General features: G+C 44.2%; 1 protein-coding gene across 2 annotated transcripts in view; it reads right to left on the bottom strand.

The window, feature by feature from the left end:
- The window catches only part of LOC139543141 (protein LKAAEAR1-like), a 15077-nt gene extending 3392 nt beyond the window's left edge, over positions 1–11685 (bottom strand). Inside the window, exons 1-3 of one of the 2 annotated variants that reach the window (XM_071349359.1) lie at positions 11606–11685; positions 10979–11339; positions 9852–9974 (exon numbers count right to left, since the gene is read on the bottom strand). In XM_071349359.1, coding sequence (XP_071205460.1) covers positions 9852–9974; positions 10979–11326 — 471 coding nt within the window. In that variant the 5' untranslated portion in view covers positions 11327–11339; positions 11606–11685. Of the gene's footprint in view, positions 1–9851; positions 9975–10978 lie in introns of both variants that reach the window. The other variant, XM_071349360.1, reaches the window with a different exon arrangement.
- Positions 11686–18551: the final 6866 nt, after the last annotated feature.

Below are 18551 nucleotides of genomic sequence, written 5' to 3'. Positions count from 1 at the left end.
GGTCCTGGGGCTGAGTTCACAAACCTGTTCTACTAACACACTGAAGCCTCAGGACCAGAACATCCAATCAATCAGGATAAACCAAATTACAACACAGTCAAAACAAAACTATATTGCTTATTGGGAAACACAAGCACAAACACAAAGCAAAATGCAGTGCTATCTGTCCCTAAATCGACAGTACACCGTGGCTAAATATTTGACCATGGTTACTGATCAAAACCTTAGAAAAACCTTGACAAAGTACAGGCTCAGTGAGCACAGCCTTGCCATTGAGAAGGGTAGACACAGGAAAACCTGGCTCCCTGTAGAGGAAAGGCTGTGCAACCACTGCACAACAGCAGAACCTGAGACAGAGCTGCATTTCCTGACAAAATGTCAAAAATACAAAACAATTAGAGAGTGTCATTTCCCCAAATTTGAAACTCTTATTCAAGGTTTCAAAGACCTGTCTGATGAGGATAGGCTACCCGTCCTGTTGGGGGAGGACGCAGAGAGCTGTGGGTTGGCAGCGCACTACATTGCTGCCTGCCATAAGTTGAGGGACAGTGTCTGACAGACCAATCAACCTGCACATGTACTCTACTGTATGTTTATTGTTATTGTTCAATGTATGGTTATTTTGACACTTGGTTATTGTTGTTACTGTTGTCCCGTTGACAATTTTGATTCTCATTTTTATATTGTAAATAAGCTTTGGCAATATGTACACTGTTACGTCATGCCAATAAAGCAAATTGAATTGAATAAAGCAAATTGAATTGAGAGAGACAGAGAGAGCGACAGAGAGAGAGAGGCAGAGAGAGAGAGAGAGAGGCAGAGAGAGAGGCAGAGAGAAGGCGAGAGAGAGAGAGGCAGAGAGAAGGCGAGAGAGAGAGAGGCAGAGAGAGAGAGAGAGAGAGAGAGAGAGAGAGAGAGAGAGAGAGAGAGCGGCAGAGAGAGAGCGAGAGAGAGAGAGAGAGAGGCAGAGACAGGGCGAGAGAGAGGGAGGGAGAGAGGCAGAGAGAGGGCGAGAGAGAGAGAGGCAGAGAGAGAGAGAGAGAGTGGCAGAGAGGGCGAGAGAGAGGGCGAGAGAGAGAGAGAGAGAGAGAGAGAGAGAGAGAGAGAGAGAGAGAGAGAGAGCAGCAGAGAGGGCGAGAGAGAGAGAGAGAGAGAGAGAGAGAGAGAGAGAGAGAGAGAGAGAGAGAGAGAGAGCAGCAGAGAGGGCGAGAGAGAGAGAAAAACACGTTTTTTTGTCATAGTATCCCCTTCCTCCTCCTCCTGCCACACACGCTTCTCTGGCCTTGTTGTCATAGTATCCCCATTCTCCTCCTCCTGCCACACAGGCTTCTCTGGCCTTGTTGTCATAGTATCCCCATTCTCCTCCTCCTGCCACACAGGCTTCTCTGGCCTTGTTGTCATAGTATCCCCATTCTCCTCCTCCTGCCACACAGGCTTCTCTGGTCTTGTTGTCATAGTATCCCCATTCTCCTCTCCATCCCCCTCTCATCTCTCCAAATCAAATGTATTCATGAAACCCTTTTTACAAGCGCTTACACAGAAACCTAAAATCCCAGAGAGCAAGCAATGCAGATGTAGAAGCACAGTTGGCTATGAAAACCTCCCTAGAAAGGCAGGAACCTAGGAAGAAACCAGGCTTTCCCTCTGTCTGCCTCTCCTCCTCCTTCCACACAGGGTTCTCTGGCCTTGCTGTCACAGTACCCCCCTCTCCTCTCCCCTCTCCCCAGTTGGTCACATTTTGTTTAGCATTCTTCTTCTGGTAAACCAAAAGAATAGTTAAACACGTCCACCCCCCCCCCTAACCCTAACCCTAACCCCCCCCCCCCCCCCCCCCCACACACACATAAACACTAGTCTGGGTACCAGTCTCTCTAACATTCCACTCCATGTACTTCGTGTCATATGCCGTTTGTCTTATACAGAGTGTAATAGCTCGATAGAGAGACTGGCAAACCACACACACACACACACACGACGGAGACAGGAAGTCCTTGTTGAACCACCTGTGTGTCTAATGTCTCTGTATGTCGGTGACATGTGGTCAGCATGCTGTCAAGGTTCACCTGTCTGTCGCTGTTCAGTTACATATTTACATTTTCTAAAGTGCCTCGGCTCTGTGGAACAAATCAAAATCATTCACATTCAAATCAAAGGCATTCACATTCCCTTCACCTGCTGAGCTGAGATAGAGAAAAGGGGTGACAGAGAAAAGCATATAAACTGTCTCTCCTTTCTCTCTCTCCTCTCCCTGTATATCTCTGTCTCTCCTTTCTCTCTCTCCTCTCCCTGTATATCTCTGTCTCTCCTTTCTCTGTCTCTCCTGTCTCTGACTCTACTGTCTCTGACTCTACTGTCTCTGACTCTACTGTCTCTCCTGTCTCTACTGTCTCGCCTGTCTCTGTCTCTCCTGTCTCTGTCTCTCCTGTCTCTGTCTCTCCTGTCTCTGTCTCTCCTGTCTCTGTCTCTCCTGTCTCTGTCTCTCCTGTCTCTGTCTCTCCTGTCTCTGTCTCTCCTGTCTCTGTCTCTCCTGTCTCTGTCTCTCCTGTCTCTGTCTCTCCTGTCTCTGTCTCTCCTGTCTCTGTCTCTCCTGTCTCTACTGTCTCTGTCTCTACTGTCTCTCCTGTCTCTCCTGTCTCTACTGTCTCTCCTGTCTCTACTGTCTCTCCTGTCTCTACTGTCTCTGTCTCTACTGTCTCTCCTGTCTCTGTCTCTCCTCTCCCGGTATTTCTCTGTCTCTCCTTTCTCTGTCTTCTTCCCTGTCTGTCTTCCCCCCCCCCCTCTCTCTCCCTCTCCCTTTGTCTTTCCCTCTCTATCCATTAATTTCAATGTATTGGCATGACGTAACAATGTACATATTGCCGAAGTGTAATTTGGAGATTAAGTTATTAATTTACAATATGAACGTAATTAAAATAATAATAATCAGTTACATATGAGAAAAAATACAACCAGGAAGTGGGAAATATGAGGTTTGTAGGTTTTCAAGTCTTTGCCTATCCAATATACAGTGTAAAATTTGGTCCGATTGCACTTCCAACGGCTTCCACCAGATGTCAACAGTCTTTAGAACCTCGTTTCAGGCTTCTACTGTGAAGGGGGAGAGAATAAGAGCTGATTGACTAAGAGGTCTAGCAGAATGCCATGAGCTCAGTCTCGCATGTGCGCCCGTGACAGTTAGCGGCGTTCCTTTTCATTTCTAAAGACAAAGGAATTGTCCGGTTGGAATATTATTGAAGATTTATTATAAAAACATCCTAAAGATTGTTTCTATACATCGTTTGACATGTTTCTACGAACTGTAATGGAACTGTCGTCTGAACTAAGTGCCCGCGCCGTATGAATTTGGATTTGTGAACTAAACGCGCAAACAAAAAGGAGGTATTTGGACATAAATTATGGACTTTATCGAACAAAACAAACATTTATTGTGGAACTGGGATTCCTGGGAGTCGATTCTGATGAAGATCATCAAAGGTAAGTGAATATTATAATGCTATTTCTGACTTCTGTTGACTCCACAACATGGCAGGTATGGCTTGTTTTGGTCTCTGAGCGCTGTATTCAGATTATTGCATGGTGTGCTTCTTCCGTAAAGGTTTTTTGAAATCTGACACAGCGGTTGCATTAAGGAGAAGTTTATCTATAATTCCATGCATAACACTTGTATATTTTATCAATGTTTATTATGAGTATTTCTGTAAATTGATGTGGCTCTCTGCAAAATCACCGGATATTTTGGAAGCAAAACATTACTGAACATAACGCACCAATGTAAACTGAGATTTTTGGATATAAATATGAACTTTATCGAACAAAACATACATGTATTGTGTAACATGAAGTCCTATGAGTGTCATCTGATGAAGATCATCAAAGGTTAGTGATTCATTTGATCTCTTTCTGCTTTTTGTGACTCCTCTCTTTGGCTGGAAAAATGGCTGTGTTTTTCTGTGACGTGGCTCTGACCTAACATAATCGCATGGTATGCTTTCGTCGTAAAGCCTTTTTGAAATCGGACACTGTGGTGGGATTAACAACAAGTGTATCTTTAAAATGGTGTATAATACTTGTATGTTTGAGGAATTTTAATTATGAGATTTCTGTTGTTTGAATTTGGCGCCCTGCACTTTCACTGGCTGTTGTCAAATCGATCCCGTTGACGGGATTTCAGCCGTAAGAAGTTAACACTTTTTTGGTTACTACATGATTCCATACGCGTTATTTTATAGTTTTGATGTCTTCACTATTATTCTACAATGTAGAAAATAGTAAACAAATTAAGAAAAACCCTTGAATGAGTAGGTCGTGTCCACATTTTTGACTGGTACTGTAGGTTCTGGATGGCAGGAAGCTTGGCCCCAGTGATGTACTGGGCCATACACACTACCCTCTATAGCGCCTTACGGTCAGATGCCGAGCAGTTGCCATACCAGGCGGTGATGCAACCGGTCAGGATGCTCTCGATGGTGCAGCTGTAGAACATTTTGAGGATCTGGAGACCCATGCCGAATCTTCAGTCCCCTGAGGGGGAAAAGGTGTTGTCGTGCCCTCTTCACAACTGTCTTGGTGTGTTTGGACCATGATAGTTTGTTGGTGATGTGGATACCAAGGAACTTGAAACTTCAGCCCAATCGATGTGAATGTGGGCCTGTTTGGCCCGCCTTTTCCACAACTGCTTTGTCTTGCTCACATTGAGGGAGAGGTTGTTATTCTGGCACCACACTGCCAGGTCTCTGACCTCCTCCCTATAGGCTGTCTCATCGTCGTCGGTGATCAGGCCTACCACTGTTGTGTCGTCAGCAAACTTAATGATGGTGTTGGAGTCGTGTTTGGCGACGCAGTCGTGGGTTAACAGGGAGTACAGGAGGGGACTGAGCACGCACCCCTGAGGGGCCCCCATGTAAAGGATCAGCGTGGCAGATGTATTGTTGCCCTCCCTTACCACCTGGGGCGGCCCGTCAGGAAGTCCAGGATCCAGTTGCAGAGGGAGATGTTTAGTCCCAGGGTCCTTAGCTTAGTGATGAGCTTTGTGGGCACTGTGGTGTTGAACACTGAGTTGTAGTCAATGAACAGCATTCTCACATAGGTGTTCCTTTTGTCCAGGTGGGAAAGGGCAGTGTGGAGTGCGATTGAGATTGTGTCATCTTTGGATCTGTTTGGGCGGTATGCAAATTGCAGTGGGTGTAGAGTTTTGGGCATGATGGTTTTGATGTGAGCCAGGACCAGCCTTTCAAAGCACTTCGTGGCTACCGACGTGAGTGCCATGGGGCAGTAATAATTTAGTCAGGTTACCTTCGCTTTCTTGGGCACAGGGATTATGGTGGTTAAAGGTCTTGCTCACATTGGCTACGGACAGCGTGATCACACAGTCGTCTGGAACAGCTGGTGCTCTCATGCATGCTTCAGTGTTGCTTTAGCTCCTTTGGTATGCTCGAGTCACTGGGCAGCTTGCAGCTGGGTTTCCCTTTGTAGTCCATAAAATGTTTCATGCCCTGCCACATCCGACAAGTGTCAGAACCAGTGTAATAGGATTCAATCTTAGTCCTGTATTGATGCGTCGCCTGTTTGATGGTTCGTCTGAGGGCATAGCAGGATTTCTTATAAGCGTCCGGATTAGTGGCCCACTCCTTGAAAGCGGCAGCTCTAGCCTGTAGCTCGATGCGGATGTTGCCTGTAATCCATGGCTTGTGGTTGGGAAATGTACGTACGGTCACTGTGGGGACGATGTCGTCGATGCACATATTGATGAAGCCGATGACTGAGGTGGTGTACTCCCCAATGTCATTGGATGAATCCTGGAACATATTCCAGTCTGTGCTGCAAAACAGTCCTATAGCGTAGCATACGCGTCATCTGACCACTTCAGTATTGAGAGAGTCACTAGTACTTCCTGCTTTAGTTTTTGCTTTTAAGCAGGAATCAGGAGGATAGAATCATGGTCAGATTTGCCAAATGGAAGGCGAGGGAGAGCTTTGTATGTTTCTCTGTGTGTGGAGTACAGGTGATCTAGAGTTTTTTTCCCCTCTGGTTGCACATTTAACATGCTGATAGAAATGAGGTAAAACTGATTTAAAGTTTCCCTGCATTAATGTCTCCGGCCACTAGGAGCGCCGCTTCTGGATGAGCATTTTGTTGTTTGCTTATGTCCTTATACAGCTGGTTGAGTACGGTCTTAGTGCCAGCGTCGGTTTGTAGTGGTAAATAGACGGCTACGAATAATATAGATGAGAACTCTCTTGGTAGATAGTGTGGTCTACAGCTTATCATGAGATACTCTACCTCAGGCGAGCCGTACCTCGAGACTTCTTTAATATTAGACATCGTGCACCAGCTGTTATTGACAAATAGACACACACCCCCACCCCTCGTCTTACCAGACTGTCACGTTCGTCGTATGAATCGGACCAAGGTGCAGCGTGGTATGCGTACATTCTTCTTAAATAAAGAAAGAACACTTAACAAACTAACAAAACAACAAAACGAACGAAACGTGAAGCTATACGTGAAGCTATATGAAATAGTGCTGACAGGCAACTAAACATAGAATAAGATCCCACAAACACCAAAGGGAAATGGCTACCTAAATATGATCCCCAATCAGAGACAACGATAAACAGCTGCCTCTGATTGGGAACCATATCAGGCCACCATAAACATACAACTACCTAGACCTACAAAAGCTAGACATACAAAACCCTAGACAATACAAAACCCCTAGACAATACAAAAACTAGCGTAATCCACCCTAGTCACACCCTGAACTAACCAAAATATAAAGAAAACAGAGATATCTCAGGTCAGGGCATGACACAGACGTAGCTGCTCTGTCCTGCCGATGCACGGAGAAGCCAGCCAGCTCTATATAATCCGTGTCGTCGTTCAACCATGTGAAACATAAGATATTACAGTTTTTAATGTCCCGTTGGTAGGAGAGTCTTAATCGTAGATCGTCCAGTTTGTTATTTATTTATTTTATATTTTTTTAATTTACACCCTTTTCTCCCCAATTTCGTGGTATCCAATTGTTAGTAATTACTATCTTGTCTCCTCGCTACAACTCCCGTCAAATAGTTTTCCATGGTGTACTGTTAATTTAGGGCCAGATAGCACTGTTTTGCTTTGTGCTTGTGTTTCCCAAATAGGTAATGTAGTTTTGTTTTGACTGTGTTGTAATTTGGTTTATTCTGATTGATTAGATAATCTGGTCCACCGGCTTCAGTGTGTTAGTAGAACAGGTTTGTGAACTCAGAACCAGCTGGATGAGGGGACTATTCTCTGCACAGCTCTTGGCATTGTAGGGCTTGGTAATGATATGAGAGTTGGGTCATTGTATTTTAGATGTTTCCAAAAACTGAATTGCTTTAAAGAAAAAAGTATTATTATTGGATATTGGCCTAATTCTGCCCTGCATGCATTGTTTGTAGTTTTCCTCTGGACATGTAGGAGAATCTTACAGAACACTGCAAGCAGGGTTTCAATGGGGTGTTTGTCCCATTGCAAGTGGACCTCGCTGCCATAATGTGCATATTGCTCTCTCTCCATCTCACCCTCTGTCTCTCCTCTCTGTCTCACCCTCTGTCCCTTTTCCACAAAGAAAAGACGAGGGAATTCAGTTAAAAGAGTCTACGTCAATCTAAGTAACACAAAGACAAGACGAGGGAATTCAGTTAAAATAGTCTACGTCAATCTAAGTAACACAAAGACAAGACGAGGGAATTCAGTTAAAATAGTCTACGTCAATCTAAGTAACACAAAGACAAGACGAGGGAATTCAGTTAAAACAGTCTACGTCAATCTAAGTAATACAAAGACAAGACGAGGGAATTCAGTTAAAATAGTCTACGTCAATCTAAGTAACACAATAAAAAGTGGCTATAAAAATCTTTCAGTTTAAGCCAGAGACATCTTCTTTCATTGGATGTGTCTCAATCCATCACATCCACCGATGTAAGACTTCCGCAAACGAATGGAAGCATGGAGGTAGTTCTCCGTTTTGGTAACCCATACAAACGAATGGAAGCATGGAGGTAGTTCTCCGTTTTGGTAACCCATACAAACGAATGGAAGCATGGAGGTAGTTCTCCGTTTTGGTAACCCATACAAACGAATGGAAGCATGGAGGTAGTTCTCCGTTTTGGTAACCCATACAAACGAATGGAAGCATGGAGGTAGTTCTCCGTTTTGGTAACCCATACAAACGAATGGAAGCATGGAGGTAGTTCTCCGTTTTGGTAACCCATACAAACGAATGGAAGCATGGAGGTAGTTCTCCGTTTTGGTAACCCATACAAACGAATGGAAGCATGGAGGTAGTTCTCCGTTTTGGTAACCCATACAAACGAATGGAAGCATGGAGGTAGTTCTCCGTTTTGGTAACCCATACAAACGAATGGAAGCATGGAGGTAGTTCTCCGTTTTGGTAACCCATACAAACGAATGGAAGCATGGAGGTAGTTCTCCGTTTTGGTAACCCATACAAACGAATGGAAGCATGGAGGTAGTTCTCCGTTTTGGTAACCCATACAAACAAAAGGAAGCATGGAGGTAGTTCTCCGTTTTGGTAACCCATACAAACGAATGAAAGCATGGAGGTAGTTCTCTGTTTTGGTAACCCATACAAAACGAATGGAAGCATGGAGGTAGTTCTCCGTTTTGGTAACCCATACAAAACGAATGGAAGCATGGAGGTAGTTCTCCGTTTTGGTAACCCATACAAACAAAAGGAAGCATGGAGGTAGTTCTCCGTTTTGGTAACCCATACAAACGAATGGAAGCATGGAGGTAGTTCTCCGTTTTGGTAACCCATACAAACGAATGGAAGCATGGAGGTAGTTCTCCGTTTTGGTAACCCATACAAACGAATGGAAGCATGGAGGTAGTTCTCCGTTTTGGTAACCCATACAAACGAATGGAAGCATGGAGGTAGTTCTCCGTTTTGGTAACCCATACAAACGAATGGAAGCATGGAGGTAGTTCTCCGTTTTGGTAACCCATACAAAACGAATGGAAGCATGGAGGTAGTTCTCCGTTTTGGTAACCCATACAAAACGAATGGAAGCATGGAGGTAGTTCTCCGTTTTGGTAACCCATACAAAACGAATGGAAGCATGGAGGTAGTTCTCTGTTTTGGTAACCCATACAAAACGAATGGAAGCATGGAGGTAGTTCTCCGTTTTGGTAACCCATACAAAACAAATGGAAGCATGGAGGTAGTTCTCCGTTTTGGTAACCCATACAAACGAATGGAAGCATGGAGGTAGTTCTCCATTTTGGTAACCCATACAAACGAATGGAAACATGGAGGTAGTTTTGTGTCAACACAAATAAAGGGTTAAATATGTGTACAAACAAACTAACATATGTCCTGAACTTTCTTATATCTCATAGATATAGGATAGACACTTCAAAACCTTATTCCTTATTATCATTTTTTGGGACTGTATTTTTTGCCATTTATGAATGTGTTTTTTTTTTAGTTTTTTTTTCATTCCTAAATGGGTCTTAAAATAGTGAATCAAATAGCAAAATGACCCATGGTATGACCATCTTAAAACAACTTCATATGTCAGTGTAGTAACCCCAACGTCTTAGACTGTCAGAGCTATTAAACACACAGAGGCTCCTTCCTGCAGCTCATATACACACACACACACACACACACACACACACACACACACACACACACACACACACACACACACACACACACACACACACACACACACACACACACACACACACACACACACACACACACACACACACACACACACACTGTTTTCTTTCCAAGGGAAAGGAGGGAGGGAGATATGGAGGGAAGAGGTTTGGGAGGGAGGGGCTGTTTAACCCACCTGCAGTTTGTCCAGACAATCGATGGTATTTATCTTGCTTTCCTCCGTTGGCAGCAGCAACTCAAGACGGACGGCGGTCTGGGCGCTGGACTGGCACGAAATCATTAGATTGATTTCCTGGGTCTGCATGGACGGATAGACGGATGGAGGGATGGATGGATGGGTGGGGGGGGGAGACGGATCGATGGAGGGAGGGAGATATGCACAAACAGGGAAACATAGTATTCAGGTCCATAGAGCAGAGACCTTGAATTATTGTGGTTCAGGCCTCATGAAGTAGAGACCTTGAAGTATTGTGGTTCAGGCCTCATGGAGTAGAGACCATTTAGTATTGTGGTTCAGGCCCAGTAATTGACATCATAATGATTGATAGTACCACTCTGATGAAGAGGGAGGCCAGAGGAAGGGTAAACAATTACAATAGAATAGAATAGGATAACAGGCTTACATGTTTCTCACATGAAACTTCTACAGTGGATTTCTAGTAGGCTAGCTTCATTGTTATTGTGTGCAGAGGGGAATTATAACCTAGCAAATGATCTTGGAACAGTTCAATTCATCTTAATAACAAATAAAAAAATAATAAATAAATAAATACTATGCGAATATGATGACAAGAGGTACTTCCCAAATTAGATTGATTTCCTCGGTCTGCACGGAGGGATGGATGGAGATATGCACAGACGGGGAAACATATTATTCAGACCTCATGGAGCGGAAGCCAATTATTAATGTGGTTCAGGCCCAGTAATTGACATCATGACATCATAATTAAGAGGGATGGCAGAGGAAGAGAGAGAAAAAAAAAAAAAAAGATAATTGACTTCTTACCACAGGAACTTCTAAAGTGGATTTAAAGGTAGGCTTGTTTTCACTGTGTGTACAGTCAAACGCATGACATGAAGCAGTTACATCGATGTGAGTAAAACAAATCTATGTGTGCATATGGAGACAGACGGCACCCTATTCCCTATCATTCTGTGTATAAGATAACTTTTGAACAGGGGCCCATAGGAATATTGTCAAAATAAGGGGCACTATATATATATATATATATATATATATATATATATATATAAAGAATAGGGTGCCGTTTTGGAACAGAACGAGGGGGAGGATATCCTTACCCTCATACTCCGATACTGCAGTCTCATCTGTCGAACTCTGTTGCGGGCTTCCGCTGCCTTCAGCTGTCCTATGATCAGGTCTTGTCGTCTCTTCTCTTCCTCGTCTCTCTCGTCGCAGTGATGATGACCGACACTTGTATGTCTCTTCCCCCCGGTCCCGGAAGACTGCCAGGCGGACACCCGCTGCCGAGACATCGCCATCCAGGTCTTCGCCTCTTTCGGCGGCTCCTCGTAGGCCAGGTACCGGGCCCGCTGCTGCGGACACATCCGCTTCACCTCCTCTTTAGTCGCGCTTGATCTCCTCCGGTTGCCATAGGTGCTGGGCTTGTTGTCACTTTTTGACGACATATCGATAGGCCTACTGGTTTCAAAATTAATAGGTATATCTTACCAAATACAATTTTGACAGTTTGTTTGCTACTTTTTGAAATGATGCATATTTTAAAACATTGTTGTTTCCACAACAATGTAGCGAACTGTTGATACAGTAAGTAGCCAGTCAGCAACAGTAGCAATCACAAAACTGCACTCAATGTCAAAATTTATCATCACGTAAGTTCAGTAAAAAGCGGGAGATACACTAATTTCAGCAACGCATTTCAAGAAAAGTATTGAATGTTGTTTTACCTTTCAGAGAGAGGGGGAAAATGAAGTTGAGATCACACACACGGCGCCATGTTGTTTACTGCCGTTGTCATAGAAACACGCTAGGCTACCACATTCCGTGGCTAACCTCTTCCGCATCGCGTGCAGCGCTGGTGTGCCAAACTGTGCCTAGTTGGACGCTGATATGGACTTTTGATAAAGTACCTTTTTGTTGTTGTTGTCATGAGCCATGAAAATATGATTGATCTATTCGCTTTTCTTCTTGTGTCTGTTGTGGAGGCACCTTTTGGAGTGAAATTAGACTCGTTGTTTGTGTAACAGTGTGGAGGTGCATGCAGTTGTGGTGATGATGACTGATGGTTTTTCTCGGAACTGATTGATTTACTTTACGTAGCAGTTTATGATAACTAACGTGGCAGGTTAGGATAGTTAACATAACAGATGAGGATAATTAACAGAGCAGGTTAGGATAATTAATATAACATGTTAGGGTAATTAACATAGAAAATTAGGAACATTAACATAGCAGGTTCGAGAATTAACGTAGAAGGTTAGGAGAATTAACATAACAGGTTAGGAAAATTAACATAGCAGGTTAGGATAATTAACATAACAGGTTATGATAATGAACGTAGCAGGTTAATGTAGCAGGTTAGGATAATTTAAGTAGAAGGTTAGGCGAATTAAAGTAGCAGTTTAGGAAAATGAACAAGGCAGGTTAAGATAATTAGGCTAAGGTTAGGAGAAGGGTTGGGATTAGGTTTTGATTTAGCTAAAATTCTACAACTGTAAATAAAATTCTAAAACACACAAAAAATACAAACAAGAAATAAGAAGAACACAGAAAGTAAGAAGCTATATACAGGGTCAGTACCATATTAACAATGTACAGGGATACTGGAGTGATGGAGGTAGATATGTATAGGGGTAAGGTGACAGGGATACTGGAGTGATGGAGGTAGATATGTATAGGGGTAAGGTGACAGGGATACTGGAGTGATGGAGGTAGATATGTATAGGGGTAAGGGGACAGGGATACTGGAGTGATGGAGGTAGATATGTATAGGGGTAAGGGGACAGGTATACTGGAGTGATGGAGGTAGATATGTATAGGGGTAAGGTGACAGGGATACTGGCGTGATGGAGGTAGAGATGTATAGGGGGAAGGGGACTAGGCATCAGGATGCATGATAAACAGAGTAGCAGCAGCGTAAATTAAGATTGTATGTGTGTGTGGAGTCAGTATAAATGTTATGTAAACATTGTATTTCTGTGGTTTGAATTTCATAATCATTTTGGTTTTCCAGTTGGTAGACCTGCCCTTGTGTCTCTCCTCACTCGGAAAACCCACTACTCACTGATGTCAATAACAAAGCTGATAATTGTGACTTGATTGGATTAGAATGTGAATAATGGTAATGATGATGAGAGCCCGGTATAACCTAACCCTTTCATCAGAGGTTATGGTTACTTTGTGTCTCTAATACCACACTGTTTACATTTCTATAGACATGGGACAAAGAGTCTTTTTTTCAATTAAAAGTCCAATTGTTGGCCTTTTTACCAAATCATTTTTTTTCTCCACGTGAAATGTTTAATTTACAGAACTAATCACAATTGGGTCTGCTATAACCTATAGATAATATCCGGCCCATATGAACACATTTATTTTAGGCCATATAAATAACACCTATGCATGATTTAATGAAAACAGCAAACAGACAATGTTTCACGTTCTGTAATAAAATACTTTAATTAAAAACAGAAACAGACAATGGGCTATAGAGCAGGCTTCACAGTTTCTCCCCGCCAAAATAGGTCTGCAAGGAAACTCGACATATCTCGACGACGTTGAGTGCACGAGGGGGGGTCCCTGCGCTGTGTAGTACCTTCTACAAAAAGTTTAACAAAAAGACACGTAAGCCATATAAACGCATTAAATAACAAGAGTCACTACACGGAACAACAGATCATCTGAATGAAGTTTGTTCTGAAGTGTCTGTCTGAGAGATATGAGAAAGATTAGGAAACAATTGTAAGTTTTCAAATGTTGACATGTATTTAATAACGCCATGATTATGTCAATCAACAGTCTCCACATGTATAGGGCTACTGTGTAGGTTCCAGCCTGCGTATATAGGGCTACTGTGTAGGTTCCAGCCCGATTTATATAGGGCTACTGTGTAGGTTCCAGCCCACATATACAGGGCTACTGTGTAGGTTCCAGCCCACATATACAGGGCTACTGTGTAGGTTCCAGCCTGCATATATAGGGCTACTGTGTAGGTTCCAGCCTGCATATACAGGGCTACTGTGTAGGTTCCAGCCTGCATATACAGGGCTACTGTGTAGGTTCCAGCCTGCATATATAGGGCTACTGTGTAGGTTCCAGCCTGCATATACAGGGCTACTGTGTAGGTTCCAGCCTGCATATATAGGGCTACTGTGTAGGTTCCAGCCTGCATGTATAGGGCTACTGTGTAGGTTCCAGCCTGCATGTATAGGGCTACTGTGTAGGTTCCAGCCTGCGTATACAGGGCTACTGTGTAGGTTCCAGCCTGCGTATATAGGGCTACTGTGTAGGTTCCAGCCTGCATATATAAGGCTACTGTGTAGGTTCCAGCCTGCATGTATAGGGCTACTGTGTAGGTTCCAGCCTGCATGTATAGGGCTACTGTGTAGGTTCCAGCCTGCGTATATAGGGCTACTGTGTAGGTTCCAGCCTGCATATATAGGGCTACTGTGTAGGTTCCAGCCTGCGTATATAGGGCTACTGTGTAGGTTCCAGCCTGCATGTATAGGGCTACTGTGTAGGTTCCAGCCTGCGTATATAGGGCTACTGTGTAGGTACCAGCCCACATATACAGGGCTACTGTGTAGGTTCCAGCCCACACCTTTCTGGCAAAATAACTCAATCCCCCCGATTGACATGATGTAGTTAGCCACTATTTAGTAAGGAATTACCTTCACCGACTTGTCTAGGTCTTAATTGAAAGGAAAAACCAAACACCTGCAGACACTCGTCCATCCGTGGAAAGAGTTTGACACTCCTCTTTTTACACCAACAGTTTCCTTTCACACAAAGTGTGGGGTACATTGTGTGCGGTACATTGTGTGGGGTACATTGTGTGGGGTACATTGTGTGGGGTACATTGTGTGGGGTACATTGTGTGGGGTACATTGTGTGGGGTACATTGTGTGCGGTACATTGTGTGGGGTACATTGTGTGGGGTACATTGTGTGCGGTACATTGTGTGGAGTACATTGTGTGGGGTACATTGTGTGCGGTACATTGTGTGGGGTACATTGTGTGGGGTACATTGTGTGGGGTACATTGTGTGGGGTACATTGTGTGCGGTACATTGTGTGGGGTACATTGTGTGGAGTACATTGTGTGCGGTACATTGTGTGCGGTACATTGTGTGCAGTACATTGTGTGGGGTACATTGTGTGGGGTACATTGTGTGGGGTACATTGTGTGGGGTACATTGTGTGGGGTACATTGTGTGGGGTACATTGTGTGGGGTACATTGTGTGCGGTACATTGTGTGGGGTACATTGTGTGGGGTACATTGTGTGGGGTACATTGTGTGGGGTACATTGTGTGGGGTGCATTGTGTGGGGTACATTGTGTGGGGTGCATTGTGTGGGGTACATTGTGTGGGGTACATCCATACCAGGCCGAACTCAAAACCCCAACATAGAAAAACACACCTAGATTGCCCACCCCAACTCACGCCCTGACCATACTAAATAAAGACAAAACAAAGGAAATAAGGGTCAGAACGTGACAACAGTAGATTTGCTCAATGAGGAAACTCTTAGTTTCTACTGAAAGGAATGCTTGTCAAATAGATTAATCGGCCGTAGTCTGTTTTAATAAAATAAAAAAGGACTAAGTTGTTGCGATGACAATACTAACTAGAGGGTGAACATATCTTGAAAGATTACAAGCGTCTTTTAGGGAGCGGTAATAAGGTGACAAATAAATGTTTGCAATTGAGATCCGCCGTGCATGTGAATTCAGCACATATCGATGGTTTAACGAGACATCAGCAGGCGATAATAAGGAAGCTGCTAACGAACTACTATTTTTGGACAGATCTTTTTGGTGAACATAGTGAACATCGGGAACCTGAATTTGCGTAGGTGACAAAACCATTAATTTGTCTCCCTGATTTACCTCCCACTATACTGTTTATTTTTAGTTCATAACATGTTTCTGCAGATACGTTACAAGTCATTCTCTAAAGAGAGTGAATCCTCACTGCAGAAACAAAAACAAGAAATAGTGGGGAGAGCTCGTCAATCTGGTCCACGGTGATTTTTTTCTTCTTCAGTGCTTAAAAAATATGTAATATTTTTAATTTGGTAAAATGTATTTGGGACAGGAGAAGGTAGTGTGGTTTTCACTCTTCTGCAGGTTTGACTAAATCATCATGTCTTCCATCCTAGCCTCATGTCCTCATCTGCTTGAATGTGCCTCCCAGTCCCCGGTTCGAATCCAGGCTGTATCACATCCGGCCGTGATTGGGAGTCCCATAGGGCGGCGCACAATTGGCCCGGCGTCATCCAGGTTTGGCCGGGAGTAGGCCGTCATTGTAAATAAGGAATTTGTTCTTAACTGACTTGTTTAGTTAAATAAAAGGTTAAAGAAATGGTGCAATAGATGGTATAAAATACAGTATATACATATGATATGCGTAAATAAGATATGTAAACATTATTTAAAGTGGCATTATTTAAAGTGGCATTGTTTAAAGTGACTAGTAATTCATTTATTCAAGTGGCCAGCGATTGGGTCTCAATGTAGGCAGCAGCCATTCTGAGTTAATGGTGGCTGTTTAGCAGTCTGATGGCCTTGAGATAGAAGCTGTTTTTCAGTCTCTCGGTCCCAGCTTTGATGCACCTGTACTGACTTCGCCTTCTGGATGGTAGCGCTATGAACAGGCAGTGGCTCGTGTGGTTGTTGTCCTTGATCTTTTTTTGCCTTCCTGTGACATCGGGTGTTGTAGGTGTCCTGGAGGGCAGGTAGTTTCCCCCCTGGTGATACGTTGTGCAGACCTCACTACCCTCTGGAGAACCTTGCGGTTGTGGGCAATGCAGCTGCCATACCAGGCTGTGATACAGCCCGACAGGATGCTCTCGATTGTGCATCTGTAAAAGTTTGTCAGGGTTTTGGTTGACAAGACACATTTCTTCAGCCTCCTAAGGTTGAAAAACTTTCTACCTTCTCCACTGCTGTCCCTTTGATGTGGATAGGGGGATGCTCCCTCTGCTGTTTCCTGAAGTCCACAATCATCACCTTTGTTTTGTTGACGTTGAGTGAGAGGTTGTTTTCCTGACACCACACTGTGCCCTCACTTCCTCCCTGTAGGCCGCCTCGTCGTTGTTGGTAATTAAGCCTACACTGTAGTGTCGTCTGCAAACTTGATGATTGAGTTGGAGGCGTGCATGGCCACGCAGTCGTGGGTGAACAGTGAGTGCAGGAGGGGGCTGAGAACGCACCCTTGTGGGGCCCCAGTGTTGAGGGTCAGCGAAGTGGAGATGTTGTTTCCTACTTTCACCACCTGGGGGTGGCCCGTCAGAAAGTCCAGGACCCAATTGTAGAGGGCGAGGTTGAGACCAGGGCCTCCAGCTTGATGATGAGCTTGGAGGGTACTATGGTGTTGAATGCTGAGCTGTAGTCAATGAACAGCATTCTTACATAGGTATTCCTCTTGTCCAGATTGGATAGGGCAGTGTGCAGTGTGATGGCGATTGTATCGTCTGTGGACCTGTTGGGGCGGTATGCAAACTGAAGTGGGTCTAGAGTGGCCGGTAAGGTGTAGGTGATATGATCCTTGAATTGTCTCTCAAAGCACTGCATGATGACAGAAGTGAGTGCTACTGGGCGGTAGTCATTTAGGTCAGTTATCTTTGCCTTCTTGGGTAAAGGAACAATGGTGGCCATCTTGAAGCATGTGGGGACAGCAGAATGGCATAGGGAGCGATTGAATAAGTCCGTAAACATGGCCTGCGCATGCTCTGAGGACGTGGCTAGTGATGCCGTCTGGGCCAGCAGCCTTGCGAGGGTTAGAACGTTTAAATGTTTTACTCACGTCGGCCACTAGAAAGAGAGGGGGGGTGGAGGGCCAGTCCTTCTTAGCGGGCCGCGGGGGTGGCACTGTATCATCCTCAAAGCGGGCAAAGAGAGTGTTTAGTTTGTCTGAATGCATGACTTCGGTGTCCGTGACTTGGCTGGTTTTCTTTTTGTAGTTACGTGATTTGCTGTAGACCCTGCCACATACGTCTCGTGTCTGAGCCATTGCATTGCGACTCCACTTTGTCCCTGTACCGGCATTTCGCTTGTTTGATTGCCTTGCGGAGGGAATAACTACATTGTTTGTCTGCCATATTCCCAGACCTCTTTCCATGGTTAAATGCGGTGATTTGCACTTTCAGCTTTGCCCGAAGCCATTCACGGTTAGGGTAGGTTTTAATAGTCACAGTGGGTACAACATCTCCTATACACTTCCTTATAAACTCACTCATCGAGTCAGCGTATAGATCGATGGTGTTATCTGAGGCTGACTGGAACATATTCCAGTCCTCGTGATCAAAACAATCTTGAAGCGTGGATTCCGATTGGTCAGACCAGCATTGAATGGTTATAGTCACTGGTACATCCTGTTTGAGTTTCTGCCTATAAGACGGTAGGAGCAAGATGGCGTCATGGTCGGATTTGCGGAAGGGAGTGCGGGGGAGGGCTTTGTATGAATCACGGAAGTTAAAGAAGCAGTGATCGAGTGTATTACCCCTGCGTGTAGCGCAATCAATATGCTGATAGAATTTAGGTAGCCTTGTTCTTAAATTTGCTTTGTTAAAATCCCCAGCTACAATAAATGCCGCCTCAGAATATATGGTTTCCAGTTTACATAGAGTCCAGTGAACTTCCTTGAGGGCTGTCTTGGTGTCTATTTGAGGG

The sequence above is a fragment of the Salvelinus alpinus genome, chromosome 17, assembly GCF_045679555.1.
Source record: "Salvelinus alpinus chromosome 17, SLU_Salpinus.1, whole genome shotgun sequence".
Classification (NCBI taxonomy): domain Eukaryota; kingdom Metazoa; phylum Chordata; class Actinopteri; order Salmoniformes; family Salmonidae; genus Salvelinus; species Salvelinus alpinus.
The sequence above is the reverse complement of the archived record's forward strand: the minus strand, read 5'-3'. Positions and strand labels throughout refer to the sequence as shown.